The 16,547-nt window shown below is 36.8% G+C and overlaps 4 protein-coding genes across 6 annotated transcripts; 1 reads left to right on the top strand and 3 right to left on the bottom strand.

Annotated features, from left to right (window-relative positions):
* The first annotated feature begins 696 nt into the window (after positions 1-696).
* Positions 697-4,215, top strand: LOC108562148 (zinc finger protein 271-like). Its single transcript, XM_017920365.1, has 5 exons — positions 697-918; positions 1,094-1,496; positions 1,642-2,599; positions 2,817-2,830; positions 3,090-4,215. Exons 2-5 carry the CDS (start codon positions 1,096-1,098, stop codon positions 4,129-4,131), a joined length of 2,415 nt encoding a protein of 804 aa, XP_017775854.1. The 5' UTR covers positions 697-918; positions 1,094-1,095; the 3' UTR covers positions 4,132-4,215.
* Positions 4,216-5,108: 893 nt separating this feature from the next.
* On the bottom strand, positions 5,109-6,615 carry LOC108562151 (putative OPA3-like protein CG13603). Of its 2 annotated transcripts, none has more exons than XM_017920371.1 (2): positions 6,459-6,615; positions 5,109-5,801 (listed from the first exon to the last, which is right to left on the bottom strand). In XM_017920371.1, the coding sequence occupies exons 1-2, from the start codon at positions 6,598-6,600 to the stop codon at positions 5,140-5,142; spliced, it is 804 nt and encodes a 267-aa protein (XP_017775860.1). In that variant the 5' UTR covers positions 6,601-6,615; the 3' UTR covers positions 5,109-5,139. The 2 variants fall into 2 exon arrangements, with proteins under 2 accessions (XP_017775860.1, XP_017775859.1); XM_017920370.1 differs by lacking the exon at positions 6,459-6,615 and adding an exon at positions 5,860-6,151.
* A 107-nt stretch (positions 6,616-6,722) lies between these two features.
* LOC108562150 (ral GTPase-activating protein subunit alpha-1) lies at positions 6,723-14,412 on the bottom strand. 2 transcript variants are annotated; one of them, XM_017920367.1, is made up of 17 exons: positions 14,157-14,412; positions 13,984-14,094; positions 13,878-13,895; positions 13,044-13,814; positions 12,634-12,986; positions 11,622-12,582; positions 11,252-11,563; positions 10,696-10,973; positions 10,456-10,623; positions 10,104-10,403; positions 9,734-10,051; positions 9,282-9,677; positions 8,932-9,190; positions 8,438-8,874; positions 8,086-8,372; positions 7,774-8,015; positions 6,723-7,689 (listed from the first exon to the last, which is right to left on the bottom strand). In XM_017920367.1, exons 1-17 carry the CDS (start codon positions 14,257-14,259, stop codon positions 7,508-7,510), a joined length of 5,496 nt encoding a protein of 1,831 aa, XP_017775856.1. In that variant the 5' UTR covers positions 14,260-14,412; the 3' UTR covers positions 6,723-7,507. The 2 variants fall into 2 exon arrangements, with proteins under 2 accessions (XP_017775856.1, XP_017775858.1); XM_017920369.1 differs by lacking the exon at positions 13,878-13,895.
* A 93-nt stretch (positions 14,413-14,505) lies between these two features.
* On the bottom strand, positions 14,506-16,218 carry LOC108562149 (dimethyladenosine transferase 2, mitochondrial). The gene is made up of 6 exons (XM_017920366.1): positions 15,726-16,218; positions 15,524-15,671; positions 15,272-15,411; positions 15,059-15,214; positions 14,850-14,998; positions 14,506-14,795 (listed from the first exon to the last, which is right to left on the bottom strand). Exons 1-6 carry the CDS (start codon positions 16,113-16,115, stop codon positions 14,510-14,512), a joined length of 1,269 nt encoding a protein of 422 aa, XP_017775855.1. The 5' UTR covers positions 16,116-16,218; the 3' UTR covers positions 14,506-14,509.
* Between the last annotated feature and the right edge of the window lie 329 nt (positions 16,219-16,547).

Here is a 16,547-nt window from a genome sequence, read left to right as displayed (position 1 = left end):
ACTCGTTAAGCGAGGTTCCACTGTACAGGATAAGTTTAGTCAAAGAAACATCTTTTGCGTTTGATTAAGCATAACTACAATTACTATTTTTTTATGTTTAAATCGTAATGTAGTTCAACTACAGAGTGAATTTTGTAATTCTTTCTCCAAATAATTGATTATTAAAGAATTGGCTAATCCTGTATAGAACAAATTAAGAGAAGCAAGGATGACTGATGTTTCTTTCACATTGTACGTTTAAGATGTGCAGAAACATTTAATACTAACTGTACATAAAACAATATTAATCTTATGCATACTTAAAATGACTGTAATAGTTAATACGTGTTGACGGAGAAACAGGAAAGTAATAATTAAACATATATAGTAGTATATACAAAAGATTTGTAACTGCAATTTCGTTATGTATGTTTTTAAAAGCAAAGTTTTTTTTTAAATAAATTGCTCAAAACATAACTTTACTGAGTTATTGATCTAGTGACCTTTTACAATTCTAGTAATATTTCTATGGTCCTTCTTAGATGTAATATATTATTTAAGTTGGTACACATGACAATTTTGTAATATTTTTTCATTTAATTTTTTATTCTCTTTTTATATTTTTGAACTCACCACTCTCGTACATGATAATTTTTATTTTGATAAATATTAATGTTACGCCACTGATTCACTGAAACTAGTTACTCGCTAAGCAAGAAGAAGAACGGCAACGCTGCTTCGTATGCAGTGTTGATGATTGTAACATGGCGTCCGTATAGAATGTGTACAGTGTAGTTTGTGCTTTTCTGGAAAACAACATTTACAAAACAAAACAGGATTATCAACAAACCCTAACAATAAAATGATGAAAGTATAATGCATTGAAATACAGCATAACATTTATAATATTTCGAGGATTAATTGAGAAATTACAAATCGGTAGGTTATTACGAATAATTTAGTTTATCGTAAAAATACAATAAAAATGTATTGATCACTAAATGTCAAATGTGTACGCTTTGTTTTGTTTTCTTGACAATTGCATTTTTTTATATACCACTGTTGTCAAATGTATGTGTTTATCCTTATTTATCATATATTTAATCTGTTTCAGATATGGACGTTGCCGATACTAGTATTAAAGGACTTGAGATGAGCGATACCTTAGTATGTTGCCGTTTGTGCACGAACACCAACGAGAAAGTAATCGGAATATTCGACGAGGAAGGCGTGTCCAATGAACTTGCTACAAAAATTAATACATACTTACCTGTAAAAGTAAGCGAAAATGATGGCATGCCTTTGTACTGCTGTTGGACATGTATTTCAACACTTATTACTTGGCATGAGTTGTACCTTACATGTTTGGAATCAAAGGAAAAGTTGGAAAATATGAAAGTAACTATGAAGATAGATGATGAATATGAAGAGGAATGTGACGATCCTGATCAACAAGTTGAATCCAATGAAGAAGATGATGAGGAGGTTGAGGAAGAAGAAGAAGAAGTGAATGATGAGTGAGTATATTTGTTTGCTGGTAGATGGGTAGTGGTAGATGTAGATAATGTTCTGGTTTGATGGAAAGCAATCAGACTTACATCGATTAATAATGATGATTCCTTTCCTAGAGCAACACTGATATGTGACGCGTTTTTTTTGCAGGACAGGTCGACCAGATGTAAGTCTGAATGTTTTCTGTCAAACGGTTGAAAGTGAGGGCGGTGCCGAGAAGGGGGAGTGGCAAGAGGCGGAACCGGCGGTGAAGTCTGCCAGGCGACGCTCAAAGAAAAAAGAGATCGTGATTAATATAAATGATTGGTTGGTGAAGACGACCGAAGACCCGGAGACGTACTCATATGTTTGTCAGCTATGTTCATCGACGTACAACACCGAGGAGGAGATCAACGAACATATACGAGAGAAGCATGAAGACGTTGGTGGAAATAAGAAGGAACGACGGCGGAGTACGAAACTGGACCACGAGGCAATAAATTCAGCTAAATTAGTGGTAGACGGAAAGATCTATTACCACTGCAATATTTGCGGAAAGAACTTGCATTCGCCGTATACATACATGTGGCACATGAGGATTCACACGGGTGAGAGGCCCTTTGTGTGCGATCTATGTGGAAAGCAATTTAGGGTATCGCAAGGATTAGTTCGACATCTGAAGGAGACCCACGAGGGTATTAAAAAGTTTGCGTGCGACATATGCGGGCGTATGTTCTCTACCAGACGAAACGTCGAGGAGCACCGGCGAATACACACGAACGAACGACCCTACATCTGCGACCTCTGCGGAAAATCCTTCAAACAGAAGGCTTCCCTTTTCGTCCACAATCGTTCGCACTCTAATTCATTCCCGTTCTGCTGCAGCTATTGCAATCAGCGGTTCCGATCACGACCTCCGCTCCTCATACACGTAACCAAACACACAGGAGAGAAGCCCTATCCGTGCGAAGTATGCGGTCGTTGCTTTCGGATCAAGTACGAACTGAAGAGGCACATGCTCATACACTCCGATGAGAAACCCTTCGTCTGTTCCGAATGCGGACTCGGCTTCCGACAAAAGAGATACCTGCGTAATCACCTCAAAATCAATCACAACACGGAAACTACTTAATCGTATATTTGCTCTCTGTCATAACATTGACAACATTGGATAAAATAAAATGAATACAGAAATGCCAAACATTTATATACTTGCATATTTTGGTTCATGTTACAAATACAATGTATTCTTTTTAAATCGGTAAAAAGACAACGTGAATTAAGAGAAAAATTATTGTATGCAACTGTAGTAAAATCGTTAACATTAATATTATTATTTCTTGAAGAATTTATACCATTTGTAATTATATATTGTAAAAAAAATATAAATAAATATTTATCGATTGCCCTAATGGAAACTGAATGTTCTTAATTCAAGCGTTTATATTTGTAATTGAACTATGTTTCAATTACAAAAATGGATATATTTTTTAAAACTAAATATTACAAAAAAAATATTTTAACATCTGGAAATTGTTCTAGATTTTTGTTTTCATAATGAAATTTGAAGAATGTTTACTTTGTTTATATGTAAATAATATTTAACATTTTCATTGTAGGGCGAAATCGAATCATAGATGTGACGTGTGCGGGAAGAAGTTTAGCAACAGTTACGTTGTGTTAAGGCATAAGAGGCTGCAGCACGGTGTCGAAAATTCCAGTAAATGTGATCTGTGCATGGCAACTTTTGTCAACAGGACGAAACTTAGAATACACTTGAAAAGTGAACATGGGGAACTTATTAAAATGCCGAGACGTAAACCGGACGAGATCGAATCAAAGTATTACTGCGATATCTGTCACAGAGGTTACGCCCAGAACGGCATTATGAAAAGACATAAACGACTAAAGCATTCGAACATTGAGGAGCCACCACCAAATCCTGCGAAAACAGTGAAAAAGAAATCGCAGCGAACGATGCATTCAGAGCTGGTGAGACGGTGCAGAATTTCTGGACCGGACGATAAGGTCTTCTACAAGTGCGAGTTCTGCGAGAAAATTTACAAATTTTCCTCGAGTCTGATAACGCATCAGACTATTCACACCGGTATCAGGAACTTCTCGTGCCATATTTGTGGGAAACGTTTCCGTCAGGGCAGCAACCTCAACATCCACATCAACGCTTTTCACAATAAGATCCGCAAGTTCTCCTGCACCATTTGTCAAATGCGCTTTGCAACCAAGGCTTTCTTGGAGGAGCATATGAACAAGCACACCAACACCAGACCCTACATATGCGACGTCTGCGGCAAATCATTCAGACAGAGGGGTAGCCTGTACGCGCACAAGTTGTTCCACAGCAACAATTTTAGATTTGAATGCACTATTTGCGGAAAGAAATATCGCAGGTCGAGCGAACTGAAAGTACATAGTTGGCTGCATACAGGGCATAGGCCATACAAGTGCGACATTTGCGGAGCATCCTTTCGAGTAGGCACTGCTCTGAAGAAACACGCCAATACACATAACGCAAATAATGAGCACGTATGTCCTGATTGTGGTGCTAATTTCAGTCGAGGCCGATACCTCGCCAAACACCGACAAGACAACTGTCAGAAAATTCCAGCATCCGCTGATTCAACTATGGAAGAAGTTATATAGATGTTGAAATATATATAGTGTAGTATCTGATAACTAAAATAAAGCACATCAATTTCATTTGGCTTTTGTTTGCTTTTAGAACCAAAGAAGACTTAAAGCCCACTGTCATTGTTAAATGCTTGTCCAGTAATACCGTCAAGTCAAAAGCAGTCCGAAACCGCAGGACCAAAGCGGAGGTGGCCCACAACTATTTCTGCCATTTCTGTCCGAAGGGATTCTTGCGAAAGTACGACAGCCAAAAGCATATGAAGTTCAAGCATCCAGAAGATTATGCCCGAAAATGCGATGAGGACGTCTCGCATAAGCAGATTTTGCTGGAGCGTTGCAAAGTCGTGGATTCCTTCAATAACCATTTCTATCGATGCGATGTGTGCTCGAAAATCTGCAGTAAATCCTACATGCTCATGTCGCATTACACAATACACACTGGTGCACGTGAATACTGTTGCCACATTTGCGGCAAATCCTTCAGGATGGCAAGCGGATTGAAGAAACACGTTGATTTTACACATCTCGGTGTCAAGAAGTTTGCGTGTGATCTATGCGATCGCAGCTTTGCGGACAAATCTACTAGAGATATGCATAGAAACATCCATACCAACGAACGACCCTTCGTGTGCTCTACATGCGGAAAATCCTTCAAGCAAAAATCTTCATTACACGTGCACAACACCTTTCACACGGAAAACTTTCGTTTCGAATGCAATCTATGCGATAAAAAGTTTCGGAGAGCATACGAGTACAAGGTGCACAGTTGGCTGCATACGGGATACAATCCGTGGACGTGCGATGTGTGCGACAAACGCTTTCGTATGCGACACGAACTTAAGCGACACCAAAAGCTGCACAACAAAGAAGAATAGATGTGTGTGTGTGTCTGCATCTCAACAAATATTTATTAAAATAAATTATTAAAATTATTTACAACAAACGAGTACTAAATTAAATAACGATCTAGCAATAATTAAACTACGCCATTTTGCATCCTTAAATCATCTTTAATACATTTTATAATCTTAATGGTATTCTATAAACATCTTTATACAGGTGGTTTATAGCTGCTGTCAGGACACCAACATCTCGTTCTTGGTCCTGCTGAAGCCAAAAATCCTTTTCAACTAAAGCCACAGCTCTCATAAGCAAACTGCCTTCTTCTTTCATTGCATGTTTCTTATTCTCAACCAATTCAATAATTTTGTGCTCTTCCTCCTTAGTATTAACTTCCATCTCACCAACTTCTTCAGATATAATATTAACAAGCAATTCAGATTTGGGTACAAGAGGTGGTGGTGAAGTAGGTGGAGGTTCACTCTTCTCATCGCCCTTTTTCATCCAAGATTTCTGCACAACCTTTCCTTCCATCTCATAGATTTTCCTAGTCAACTCTCTGATCTGAGTGTCCTGCTTTTGAGTCATGAAGTATAGATCCTGCAGTGCTTCATTGAGTTTCTTCTTCTCTGCTTTAATTTCTTGTTCCTTCCGCTCCTCTTTCCTAGCTGACCTAGTATACTCAGCTATTAGGATCCCAGAAGCTATGATAAATATAACAGCTTCACCTAACAAGCTAGCACCAAGTTCAATTGCCATAGCTTCATTCAGGACAGGGATGTTCACAGGTTTGCCCAAGTTCAGGATCCACATTTTCATCTTCACTTCACACCAATTGTATACTGAAACAAGAATGCGAATCGTTTTCGTATAGAACAAGTAACATGTACTTTTTTTTACCAGTGGCTGGTGGAATGCATACATATTTCCTAAAAACTGGAGAAGATTTGGCGCTTTCCTGGCAGAACTTTGCTATGGGTTTACTCACTTGTTTCACTAACAAAGCACCTAACTTCGCAATGGGAAACGCGTGCACCACCATTGTTTACAACCAATTTCTAATTGATTTGTAACAATAAAACATTCGCACGCGTCCCAGAATAACAAAAATTGAGTTCACCGATGAGATGCAAAATAATGATATCATTTATAGTACTCTCAGAAATAGATATGCTTAGGCAATCCTACAAACTTTGATGACATAAGGTTTACATTGATTTTTTATACAGTGTGTATCGAAATCATGTCTTAAATAAAAACCTTTCGATCCTTGAAAATTTATTAATGTTATTATAGAAAATAGTTCCATTTAGAGCATAAATAAATGTTAAGTTTTAGTTAATATAGTAATATCAAAATTGTCATTTTTGTTTTATATAAATATACTTGTATCATAGGTTGATTATTGGTAATTAAAAATATACGGTTTTTTTTAGTAATTTAAGAATATATGTATCAAATTTAATATTATAATTGTTATTTTTTTTAAGTGTACATACTTTGCGCTGGTGGCATACAAACGTACTTCCTAAAGATTGGATGACTTTTGGCTTCTTTTTCGCAGAATTTAGCAATCGGTTTGCTGACTTGCTTCAGAAACAGAGTACCCAATTTGATGACTGGGAATGGTGCGATGACCATTTCGATACCAATTGTAACATAACTGATGATCTGTCAACTATTGACAATTAAAATGCAAGGAGAAAATTAATGCTAATATTATTGTTTTGTTTTATTAATAAAGCCATGTTTTAATATGTATATATATATAACTTTCTTTACGGTTGTATAAATAAGTACATAGTGTTACTTAAAAAATATCTTACATTCTATACAAATGAACCATGGGATGGTTTCCTTTTATAAATATAGTATTTTGAAGCTAGTTATGAATAAATATTACCTAATACTGTGTGCTATTAGCAAGAAGTTTTAACAAAATATTATATAAATATGTACACAATACATTCCTTAAAACCTTTTTCTCATACTTCTTTGTTTCCTTGTTTTCATTGCTAAGAAGCTTAATCAAAATCATATTTGATATATATATATATATATTGTCGTTATATACAGAGGACAGTGCAAGAAACAAAGTAATTACAATTACATTAAAATGGAATTTATAAAAATTTTAAAGCCACTTCAATTAAAATCACTAACGTGCACTATATAGTATTAATACTTTGGTTAATTCTTAAGTAATTGCCGAATTAAAAGAAAATTAATAAAAAAAAGATTTTTAATCCAAATAAAAGTGTGTTTTACTGTTGGGTGTATTCCTTCAAGTGGCGCAACTATGGATCTTTGTGTTAGAGCAATGTTCTTGGATTGTGACCGTTCCACTAATTTCTCGTTCTAAAATCTTATAACTACAATCATATCGAGTATATATACAAATAATTGAAAAACGAACAAGTACTTCCTTTTGTAAAATGCACGTCTAAGTTGAAATTGGAAATAGTATATAAAGTTTACCTTCAATTATTTCGCTTTTTTTCATATATTTTACAGTCTTGTTCAAAATTTAGTCTCGATTGAGGATGTATCATTTTTTCCGCATGGATTGCGTAGGACTCTCCGGCGGATTGTCACTGGAATGGTGCTGATCTTGTTTCATGGATCTTCTTGGAACATTCTTCAATGTTGTTTGTAATTTCTTTAGTGGCCTCGGGGATATACTCGTTGATTCCACGTTGTCCGCATGGTTAAACCAAACTCCCCTCGAATCTAATATTGATTATAAAGATATTCTTAGAAAACTCATTGTAAGATAGAACTAACGTGTCCACTACAGAACATAGAAAATATTACCTTTAAATTTGTGTTCTCTTTGACTTGTTTTCAATGATTGTCCAGAATCTAGTAATGCAGCAGCGAGACTAGATGGATTACTGGACGAGGAAGAGGCATCGCCTCCGCCTGCTGAAGCACTATACGACATGGAATTCAAGCTCATCACTGGACTATAAACCCTGGCGATGAAATCTTCGTAGGTAGTTGCATCACGATGTTTAGTTACAACCGTGTCTAAACTTCTCGCTCTCTCTTCATAACTGTGAAAAAACGTTTTTTTTTTAAATAAATATTTTAAATATTATACTAGTAAATAAATATTCTACATACTATTGTTGGTAATAGGGGAGTGTGGATCTTTTGGCCCTACTGGCGCATATCACTGCAGTCCTGATGACACCGGCTAAAATTTTGTTCTCGATAATAGCCTCATCGAAGAGAATACCAAAGCACGGAACGTCCGGCTTGCAATTAAGGGTGATCCTATTTAAATTGTTTCCGAGTGGATAGATAGTAATCAATATATCACAGAATTCAGTAGGGATAATGTCCCGTCTATAATCGCGTCCATGCTCTGACCAAACTATATGCACTTCATCATTCCCTAAATGCCTAGTCTGTAAATGGCAAGTATATTAATATAAATGTGTAACTATGGTATGATGACTATAATTGAACTTACTTTGCTCAAGACTGCTTCTGGAGTATCCCCTGGCATTCTTGTAGCTACATGAAATATGACTTCAAAAAAACTGGTGGCAAAGTAAGGTGCTGTAAGCCCTGTGGAGCCTTGACGCTGTAATCCACCCAAAAACCCTGTATGTCCTTCAAGCTCAACCTCCCAGGCAAGAGCAGCTAAGAACTGCTCATATGCCACACTGCCACCCTGATTCGATAGAATGGAATTTTTATCTTCTTGTCCTGGTGCAACATAAATGATAGCGACTTTATGTGTTTCTCTGCATCTTTGATTATCCAAATTTCGCAGTTCCCGCAAAAGCCTCTCATTCTTCTTAAGTAAATGCAATTGCTTGCGGCGCTCCCAGCCTGCTAAGCCCAGTTGCGAGAAGAGTAAACGACACTGTTGAAATGCGTTTTGTTCTACGGAGTCAACCAAACCTAAGATTTATTTATTAATTGAACATCTATAAAATATTTTAATTTTTATTATCTTACCATGCTGATTAATATTAAAATCGCTAGAACTAATCGATCCACTGATTCTACTGCTTGGTCTACTGGCAGGTTGATCATACATCGCATCAACACTTTGCGCATAGCGAATAGCATCTAACTCTAAATTGCTTTGGCTTATAACGGAAGCAATTGCTTCGGCCTCGCATTCACGGGATATTGGGGATGGAGCTGCCTCGTTCAATTTCCTATCTGCACTCTCCAAACATTCGGGACTGGTGTGTCCCAAATACTGTAACAACTGTAAAACCCAATTCAATTTATTAAATATTTTCAATAAATCAATACAGATTTTTTTTTGTATATAAAATTTAATAAGAATATGTACTTACATCATCCAATTGATCTAGATCTGGAGCCGCGTTTTCTACACTAGGCAATACATTTGCATTTCTGTGTCTCATCGCCCTTTGTTGCAAGTTATTGAATGGATAGGGCATCATCAAACTCTCAGGTTGGATCATGCTCATGGGTCCCCATTTACAACCCGATGAAGAAATCATGCTATCTTTGCAAGGTTTCTCTTCATTTTCTTGATTACCGCCACACATTTCCGGTGTCCGATATAAGATCGACGTATCCCAGCTTACTTTTCCAGACAAATCTCGCAATAAGACACGCACCTGTCGATCCGCAGTGGATAATCCGGCCGTAATTCCTCCACCTGGTAAATCTAAGGACGGAAGTTCTACTAAACTAGCAATCACCGATGGTGTTAAAACAAACAACTAAAAGAAAAGACAATTGAAAGATAGGATTATAATTGAATTAAAGTAATTTGTACTTGTATATTTGGTGAGTTGAAGATATCCATTGATAACTCGTCAGAGTTTAAATGAGGAACATCATCGTGTTCAACTACTAAAGAACTCAACCGCGCAGCTCCTATGGCCATCGGGAAATGACCCAAGTGTGTTACAAGGTGGGCTAGGACAGTACGAGCACAAAGAACAACAGCATCGCGACATTGGGACGGAGATGAATGCTGAACGCGACCACTATCTAAATTATCCAAAAATAAGCTCGGTTCATAGTCATCTGGAATTTGACCGGAACCAACGGAAAATCCGGAAGTTTCTCCTTTTATTAACGCATGTAATACCTAGAATTCAATTATTTTAAAAAATCTGTAGGATTATTTAAAAAGTACTTACTTTGAATACAAGCAATAGTAAAGATGTCCCTCTAGTATCACCATATTCGGAAATTCGAATCAATTTATTGGATCCAAGACGCATGCACCATTCACCCAAACACAATAACAACGATGTACTTAACGCCTTGTCACAGTCTCCAGCAGTTTTTGAGGTCGGAAGATGAAGGAATAATGCACCGCAAATGCTGCGAATCACTGAATCAGCTAACCTTGGGTATTGATTCCAGAGAACTTCGGCGTGGTCACATAGCAAGAAGAGAGTGTTGCTAGCTAATTTCGCAATAGTGTTATGATTAAACTAAAAATTAACGATTAAACAAATAAAACTCTTGATAACTCTAAAAAAAAACCTTCAAAGACCAAAGTATCACGTTCATGGCATCAACGACACTAGGATGAAAAGTTTGATTCATTAATTCTCTATATACGAAATGACCCAAAGCTGTTATTGCAATACATCGAGCCATTCCCGTCGGCTCTCTTTTTCCAGCTCTCAGCAAAATTTCAACAATATGATCCTAGAAAGAAAATAACAATACATGTAAATATTCTCATGTTTTAGTTAAATTTCATATTGAAATAAGATTTACTTTTAACTTATCTGGGTAAGGCATCAACCTTATAGATAACTCCGGTTGAAAAACGGACATGGAGTTTGTATGCGGTGAGCTTAGCAATCCACCCAAAATTGAGACGGCTTCCGTCCGTGGCGTTGCTTGAGAAAGATCAGAAGAATTAAGAACGGTGTTACACGAATGCAGCAAATCGAAGGATAGTACTGAAGATCCAGCTAATTGAAGCGACAAAAATCTTGGACCCAAGTGTCTCAGAGCGATGTTCAAGGCAGCCCTTGAATTGCCATAGAATGCTGAAAAATAAATATTAATTAATTTTTGGCAATTCCACAATTTATAGTTTAAGTTAATTAAGTCAATCACATCTAATTAATACATTTGAGAAAAAATAACAAAAATAAATATAAAATAACGTACGCTCTTCTTCTGTTGAACGCTTTTTCTTTGACTTTTTATAGCATGGATTATACATTTTCAAAGAGAACGACTGTGTGAAAGTGTCTATTGCACGAATTGTCCGATATGAGATAATTCAAGGAGGGCGTGATTGTAATTGGATACATGTACATACCAATGTGTAGCGATCGGTAGAACAGCGGTAGATAATTTCTATGTTGCGGATTGCAGTGGACTGTGATGGTGCAGACTAATCGAAGTGCATTGATCTTTCCGGCCTCATAATTTTGCGGTAAATTGAGGGCTCCGAAGCACCATGGAAGGATCAGAGTGAGGGGTGGTACAAGTTCGGGCGAGATGGGCGTACTCTGATTATCAATCGAAATTCCCTGGTTCATTTTGATTTTTATCAGAGTACTATTTAACTTTACCAGATAATCAAATACTTGAGCATGCAAATTTGGATCGGCGATTTTATTCACGTTTCCTGAAAATAAATCAATTTGTAGCAATATGTATGAGATATGACTATTTTTAGGTTTTACCTAAAGCTCCCAACATTCGCCTCCACAATATAACAGCGACATCAGGTAGCCAACCTCGGACTGATCCGCCGCAAACTACACCTCTATGTTCACCGCCTGCTTCATTACTGGCATTTTCTGAAGCTAAAACGTCCAATTGGATCGGAGTATCTTTGATTGACGTGCTTTCTAAGCCACTGGACGGAGCTGGACTAGGCGAACGTGTTCTATCTGTCGAATCGGTATCTTGCTGCCTTAAATTGTCCAACGAATGGGATCTTCTAGGGTGCCTTTGCTGATTTCTAGTAGAAGATCGTCGTTTCGTTAGATTGGTTTCACTAAAACTTCTAGCCAATCCTGGTTTTGATAGCTTCGCTATGATAGAACCATCTGGTACATTCGAGTCTTGCCTGGCAACAACAGGATGGGATCCACCAGCACTCCCAACACTAGATATTTCTATTTTACTAATACCCCGTCGTGTTTTCTTATTTTTTTGTTCAGATAATCGATCCAATGGAAGATCAGTCAAATCTAGGTTATATACGTGTCTGGCTAATACCCTGGTTAATGTTTCCATAGTTTTAGCCCATTCCTTTATCAGCTCCTCCCAGTGTGTCAGCGAGGTGAGCACTCCCAGAAACCTATCCCAAAGATCCCTGCTTATCATCACATTCAAATTAGCCTTAATCCATGTAACGATTAACGTTTGAAATATTGCCGGAGCTAACTTTCGTCCTAATGCGGGTTGTTTAATCTTAGGTTGAGCCTCGCCGATAACAAGCGACGTAATTTGCAAAAGAACCACAAGCAGTTGTTCCCAAGTAGCGTTATCCATTCTTGTATGCATCACCATGTAACGATAAATATTTAACACTCGTTTGCAGGTATCGGTTTGCTCTTCTAGTAATTTCGGAACATCTGTATTCACTTCCAATAGAAATACATTTGCCGCGTGAGTCATGAACAATTGTAGGACATTCTAAAATCAATTATTTTAATAATAATACATGAAAATCTCAATAAATATTACTTGTAGACCAGCTCTGACCAAAAGATTTTCTTTTTGTATAGCACCTAAATACGAATCGTTTCGTAGACGCCCCGGCCTGAATCCCTCAACTTCGGAATGTCTGTTGGTGGCAGATTCGTCCATCGGCTCGAGCATATAAGGTGGGACTTCCGGTACGTTCATTTGTATCAAATCTTTGTACATCACAATTGTCTTTCTTATGGCCAGAGGATAGTTGAAATTCAAAAGAAACGCCTGTCTGTAGAGCTCGTGGATAAAATTAACATTGTCCCTGGAAGACCAAAAGACTTCTCTCACAATTTGCGAAGCTAACTCTTCGTCAGTTGGTGCCTTTGTAGTCTGCATTGACATATCTACATAAGTTTTAATTATTAATCTCTTAATATATTTATCTTGTATATTATTCTTACTTGAATCTAAACTAGGATGAGAAGAATCGTGACTCTCGTCATCATTTATATTTGAGGTTTGCGAAGCTGGAGTGGTTGGAGGATTAGTGCTATTATACTCTTGCTTTTTAATTTGATGCGTGTAATGAGTCACCCATTTAATCAAGATTACGCGACATGTGAGATACTTTGTTTCCGCTTCTGGTTTCCTAACCACTGGCAATTCGAGATTTGGCCTATATAGCGATGTTTCTTGGCAAAACTGAGGACACAGTTTCGGCAAATAATGGATCTTAAACCTCTCCAAAAGGAAGTGAAAACATCGGTGATGATGAGAAGCCTTATCATGCCATTCCAATCTCACAACTGTATTAGCCATGTTCTCCAATAAAATATCCATATATGATTTATTTACATTATCAGAGCTAGTAGCTGGGAGTATAGGTAACAGTTCAATGGGTGTGACGGGATTTTGGGCTGAACTATCATGAAATACGCTTCCACTCGCTTGCAAAGGGAACGCTGATTTCGCGACAAAGCCTGGGACTATAGACGCAAACATGTGGTGCACCTGGTCTGGAGCATTCTCGTTTAAAGCTTGATACCACATTAAAAAAAACTTGATAGCTTGCTGCCTCAGTTTTGATGTATTTCCTGGATGCAACAGCTTTGACAGAATCCTGCCCAATGAATGGATCTGCCATCTCTTATGTATTAATTCGGGCAACAATGATAACACCTGTTCTAGAATCCAAAGTGCCCCCTCCAATTCCTCCTTGTGAGCCTTGTGCACTAAAATAAAATTGAATTTGTTAAACAAATCTCTTATTTGTGATATAAAACATGTAGACTCACCCAAGTGAAAAGAGAGCTCTGCATCAACAAACAGAAAGAGATAGAGATATTAGTGAAGAGCCCAAGACCCACCATTAATATACGAGTGTAACAAAAATGAACTCACCTCTTTGCTTCAAATTGCCTTCAGCCAATACAAATGTGTCATACAGGATTTGGAATATGTGACTAAAGTTGGCCTCGAATAAGCCTTTAGCTTCACTGTGATCCACATTATCTGAAACCAATTGAATTAATATACAATCTGAGCAGGCATTGTTTACCTTGTAAATGTGTTACCCAGGATAATTTTCAAATGTTTCACCCTGGTTGCTAAGTCCTTTTTCGCATCCTGGATTTTTAATGTCGACTTCTTCACGTCCGTGATCTTCTTGCTGAACATCTTTCGTGCGTCGCCCACCGGGAATCCGTTCTAATTGGAATCTAATGGCATTTTCACGTTTTACGATTTCAGCCACTCGACTACACGGAAAAATCACATTTTAAACTTGCATTCACTGCTTTTTGCCATCCGTGTTGACGTATCCAAACGTCACTTTTGCGATAGCAGTGCCGCAATCGGACAGGTAACTAATTAATAAAGTAAATACTGAGGACGGACCGGGAAATTTAAACAAAAACAATTTAATTATTTAATTATCTATTTTCTCCTCTAGGTCATCTATTAGATCTTTGTTGAAAGGTATGTCATCGTTTATTGATGTCTCTCGGGTCTCAGACTTCAACAGCTCAGATTCTACCATCGCAGCGAATGAACTGCCTTGGTAACCCTCGTGATTTATCATTTCCTTGAAAAGTCCGAGGATTTCTTGAGGTGTCAAATCACCGAATTCAGTAAAAATAGTTAAATTGTTGTAATAATGACTATGCACCAATTTTGGTATCAGCAAATTTAAACCAACACCTGGAATCCATTTCCTACAAACACAATTAATTACATATAATCAGTAGAATTTCATTCAGTATACTTACTCCAAAGTTGGAATAATTTTGTTTTTTCCCCGTCCAAAGAACTGACGTACAAAATAGTGTAATGGTAATAACAGATGATTATCTGTAGGTAGTTCTTTCTTAAAATTAATTTTCACAAAATACATATACTCTAAATCGACTTTCTTTATCTGGAATTTCGAAAGAAATGTATGTAAATCATTTTCGAATATTTTAAACATTCAATTTACCACTCTGGTTTTATTAGTTATTTTTGCTTTCATCTCCCAAGGCAGAAACGCTGTACGCGGATATTTTTCTAGTAATTCGTGATCGAAAAATAAATCGAACAATACACTCCAACTTTGGTATGTGTGTAAATTATTACTCGGTCCTGCGGATAGTTTCTAAAAATAAACGATATGCAATTTCAAAGTTAAAATATATATATAATATTACTATACAACATAATCTCCTGGTCTCATTATAGTGAAAAGTTGTATCCTTCCGTGCGTGTTTATTTCTGATTGCAAAGCCAGCATTTTCATTAAATACGTTATAAAACTTATGCTCGTCATCGTTCCAATAATTGTCATAGCAGGACCTTAAATTTGTATGTTTTGCAGTGTAAATCATAATAATAACAGCAGTATTGTTATTTGGCACCAAATATTTTCAAACATAATACAATTTACAAATACCATTTCAATATTTACCATGTTTCCATTCCTTTATTGGGACACCTTTTAATAATTGATCAACTCTATTGCTCCTATCAAGTTTGTCCATACCAGACAATCTAGTTAGTTGGAAAATATCTTTAACAAAAAGTTCCACCCTTCCTGGATAAACCCTATTGAAATCCTATATTAAAATAAACTAATGAATATAAAAATATATAAGTTATAACATCATTACCCTCAATGTGATCCTAAAATCTTGACATGGTTCATAAAGCCTAACACATGGTATTTTACAGTCTAACAGCTCTGAGGTGATGAGCCCCAAACCAGCTCCAGTTTCACAAATAGTTTGGGGTCCATTGCAAATTGCAGGGATGACATGCCTCACTATACTCTTTGCTATTTTCGAATCTATCAGATAGAGATTTTCAGCAGAGTATTGACGCTTCTGCAATAAATACTTCTTTGGGATGAATTCCTTGATCTCCTTCAAGTGGGGCATGGATTCGAAATATTTGGAAATCTTCAAGCCGTGTTTCATCTTCAAATTCCGCGTCATATAACTTTTTTTGTAATCGCAATAGCCGCGAATGAATATACTGTGCAATCTACTTTTTTGAAGCATTTTCAAAGTAAATATTGTTCAATAAACTAAACTAACCTAACAATATTAATCTGAAGTAGTTCGAATTGATCATTTTAACAATTTGTTATTTGATTAATTAAATTGTGTTTTATTCAATATTTTTTTTTGAAAAAAGAAATATTTGTAGAGTTCGGGAAAGTGTTACAAGTATAAGAACATTTAAACTTAAAGTAGTTCATATATTATATAAAGACAGAAGCAGGGGGACCAAGTCATATGAGAAATCTGTTGTATAGCCACTGATGAGTAAAGTTCAAGTCAGGGGGGAGAAATCTGTTGTTAGCCCCTGCGGTGGCGTTCCTTAGTACATGGAGAGCACATAACGCGGCGCCACAAGTACCAGCAAATATAAAAGCGCCAAATAATTTGAAATTTAAAATAATAAAAAAATTACTTTATCCTATCAAATAG

Source organism: Nicrophorus vespilloides, unplaced genomic scaffold (assembly GCF_001412225.1).
Source record: "Nicrophorus vespilloides isolate i.1.1-1 unplaced genomic scaffold, Nicve_v1.0, whole genome shotgun sequence".
Classification (NCBI taxonomy): Eukaryota; Metazoa; Arthropoda; class Insecta; order Coleoptera; family Silphidae; genus Nicrophorus; species Nicrophorus vespilloides.
The sequence above is the reverse complement of the archived record's forward strand: the minus strand, read 5'-3'. Positions and strand labels throughout refer to the sequence as shown.

What these genes read in the sequence shown, in the direction of transcription:
- LOC108562148 (XM_017920365.1), top strand. Translation starts at nt 1,096, where the DNA reads ATGGACGTTGCCGATACTAGTATTAAAGGACTTGAGATGAGCGATACC. An exon ending in GAAGAAGAAGTGAATGATGA is followed by an intron (nt 1,497 to 1,641) that starts GTGAGTATATTT and finishes TTTTTTTTGCAG; the next exon opens with GACAGGTCGACCAGATGTAA.
- LOC108562151 (XM_017920371.1), bottom strand. Translation starts at nt 6,600, where the DNA reads ATGGTCATCGCACCATTCCCAGTCATCAAATTGGGTACTCTGTTTCTG. An exon ending in TTGTATGCCACCAGCGCAAA is followed by an intron (nt 5,802 to 6,458) that starts GTATGTACACTT and finishes TTCTTGTTTCAG; the next exon opens with TATACAATTGGTGTGAAGTG.
- LOC108562150 (XM_017920367.1), bottom strand. Translation starts at nt 14,259, where the DNA reads ATGTTCAGCAAGAAGATCACGGACGTGAAGAAGTCGACATTAAAAATC. An exon ending in TCATCCTAGTTTAGATTCAA is followed by an intron (nt 12,987 to 13,043) that starts GTAAGAATAATA and finishes AAACTTATGTAG; the next exon opens with ATATGTCAATGCAGACTACA. An exon ending in TTTTAATATTAATCAGCATG is followed by an intron (nt 8,875 to 8,931) that starts GTAAGATAATAA and finishes AATAAATCTTAG; the next exon opens with GTTTGGTTGACTCCGTAGAA.
- LOC108562149 (XM_017920366.1), bottom strand. Translation starts at nt 16,115, where the DNA reads ATGCTTCAAAAAAGTAGATTGCACAGTATATTCATTCGCGGCTATTGC. An exon ending in ATTTTAGGATCACATTGAGG is followed by an intron (nt 15,672 to 15,725) that starts GTAATGATGTTA and finishes ATTTTAATATAG; the next exon opens with GATTTCAATAGGGTTTATCC. An exon ending in TAACTAATAAAACCAGAGTG is followed by an intron (nt 14,999 to 15,058) that starts GTAAATTGAATG and finishes TCGAAATTCCAG; the next exon opens with ATAAAGAAAGTCGATTTAGA.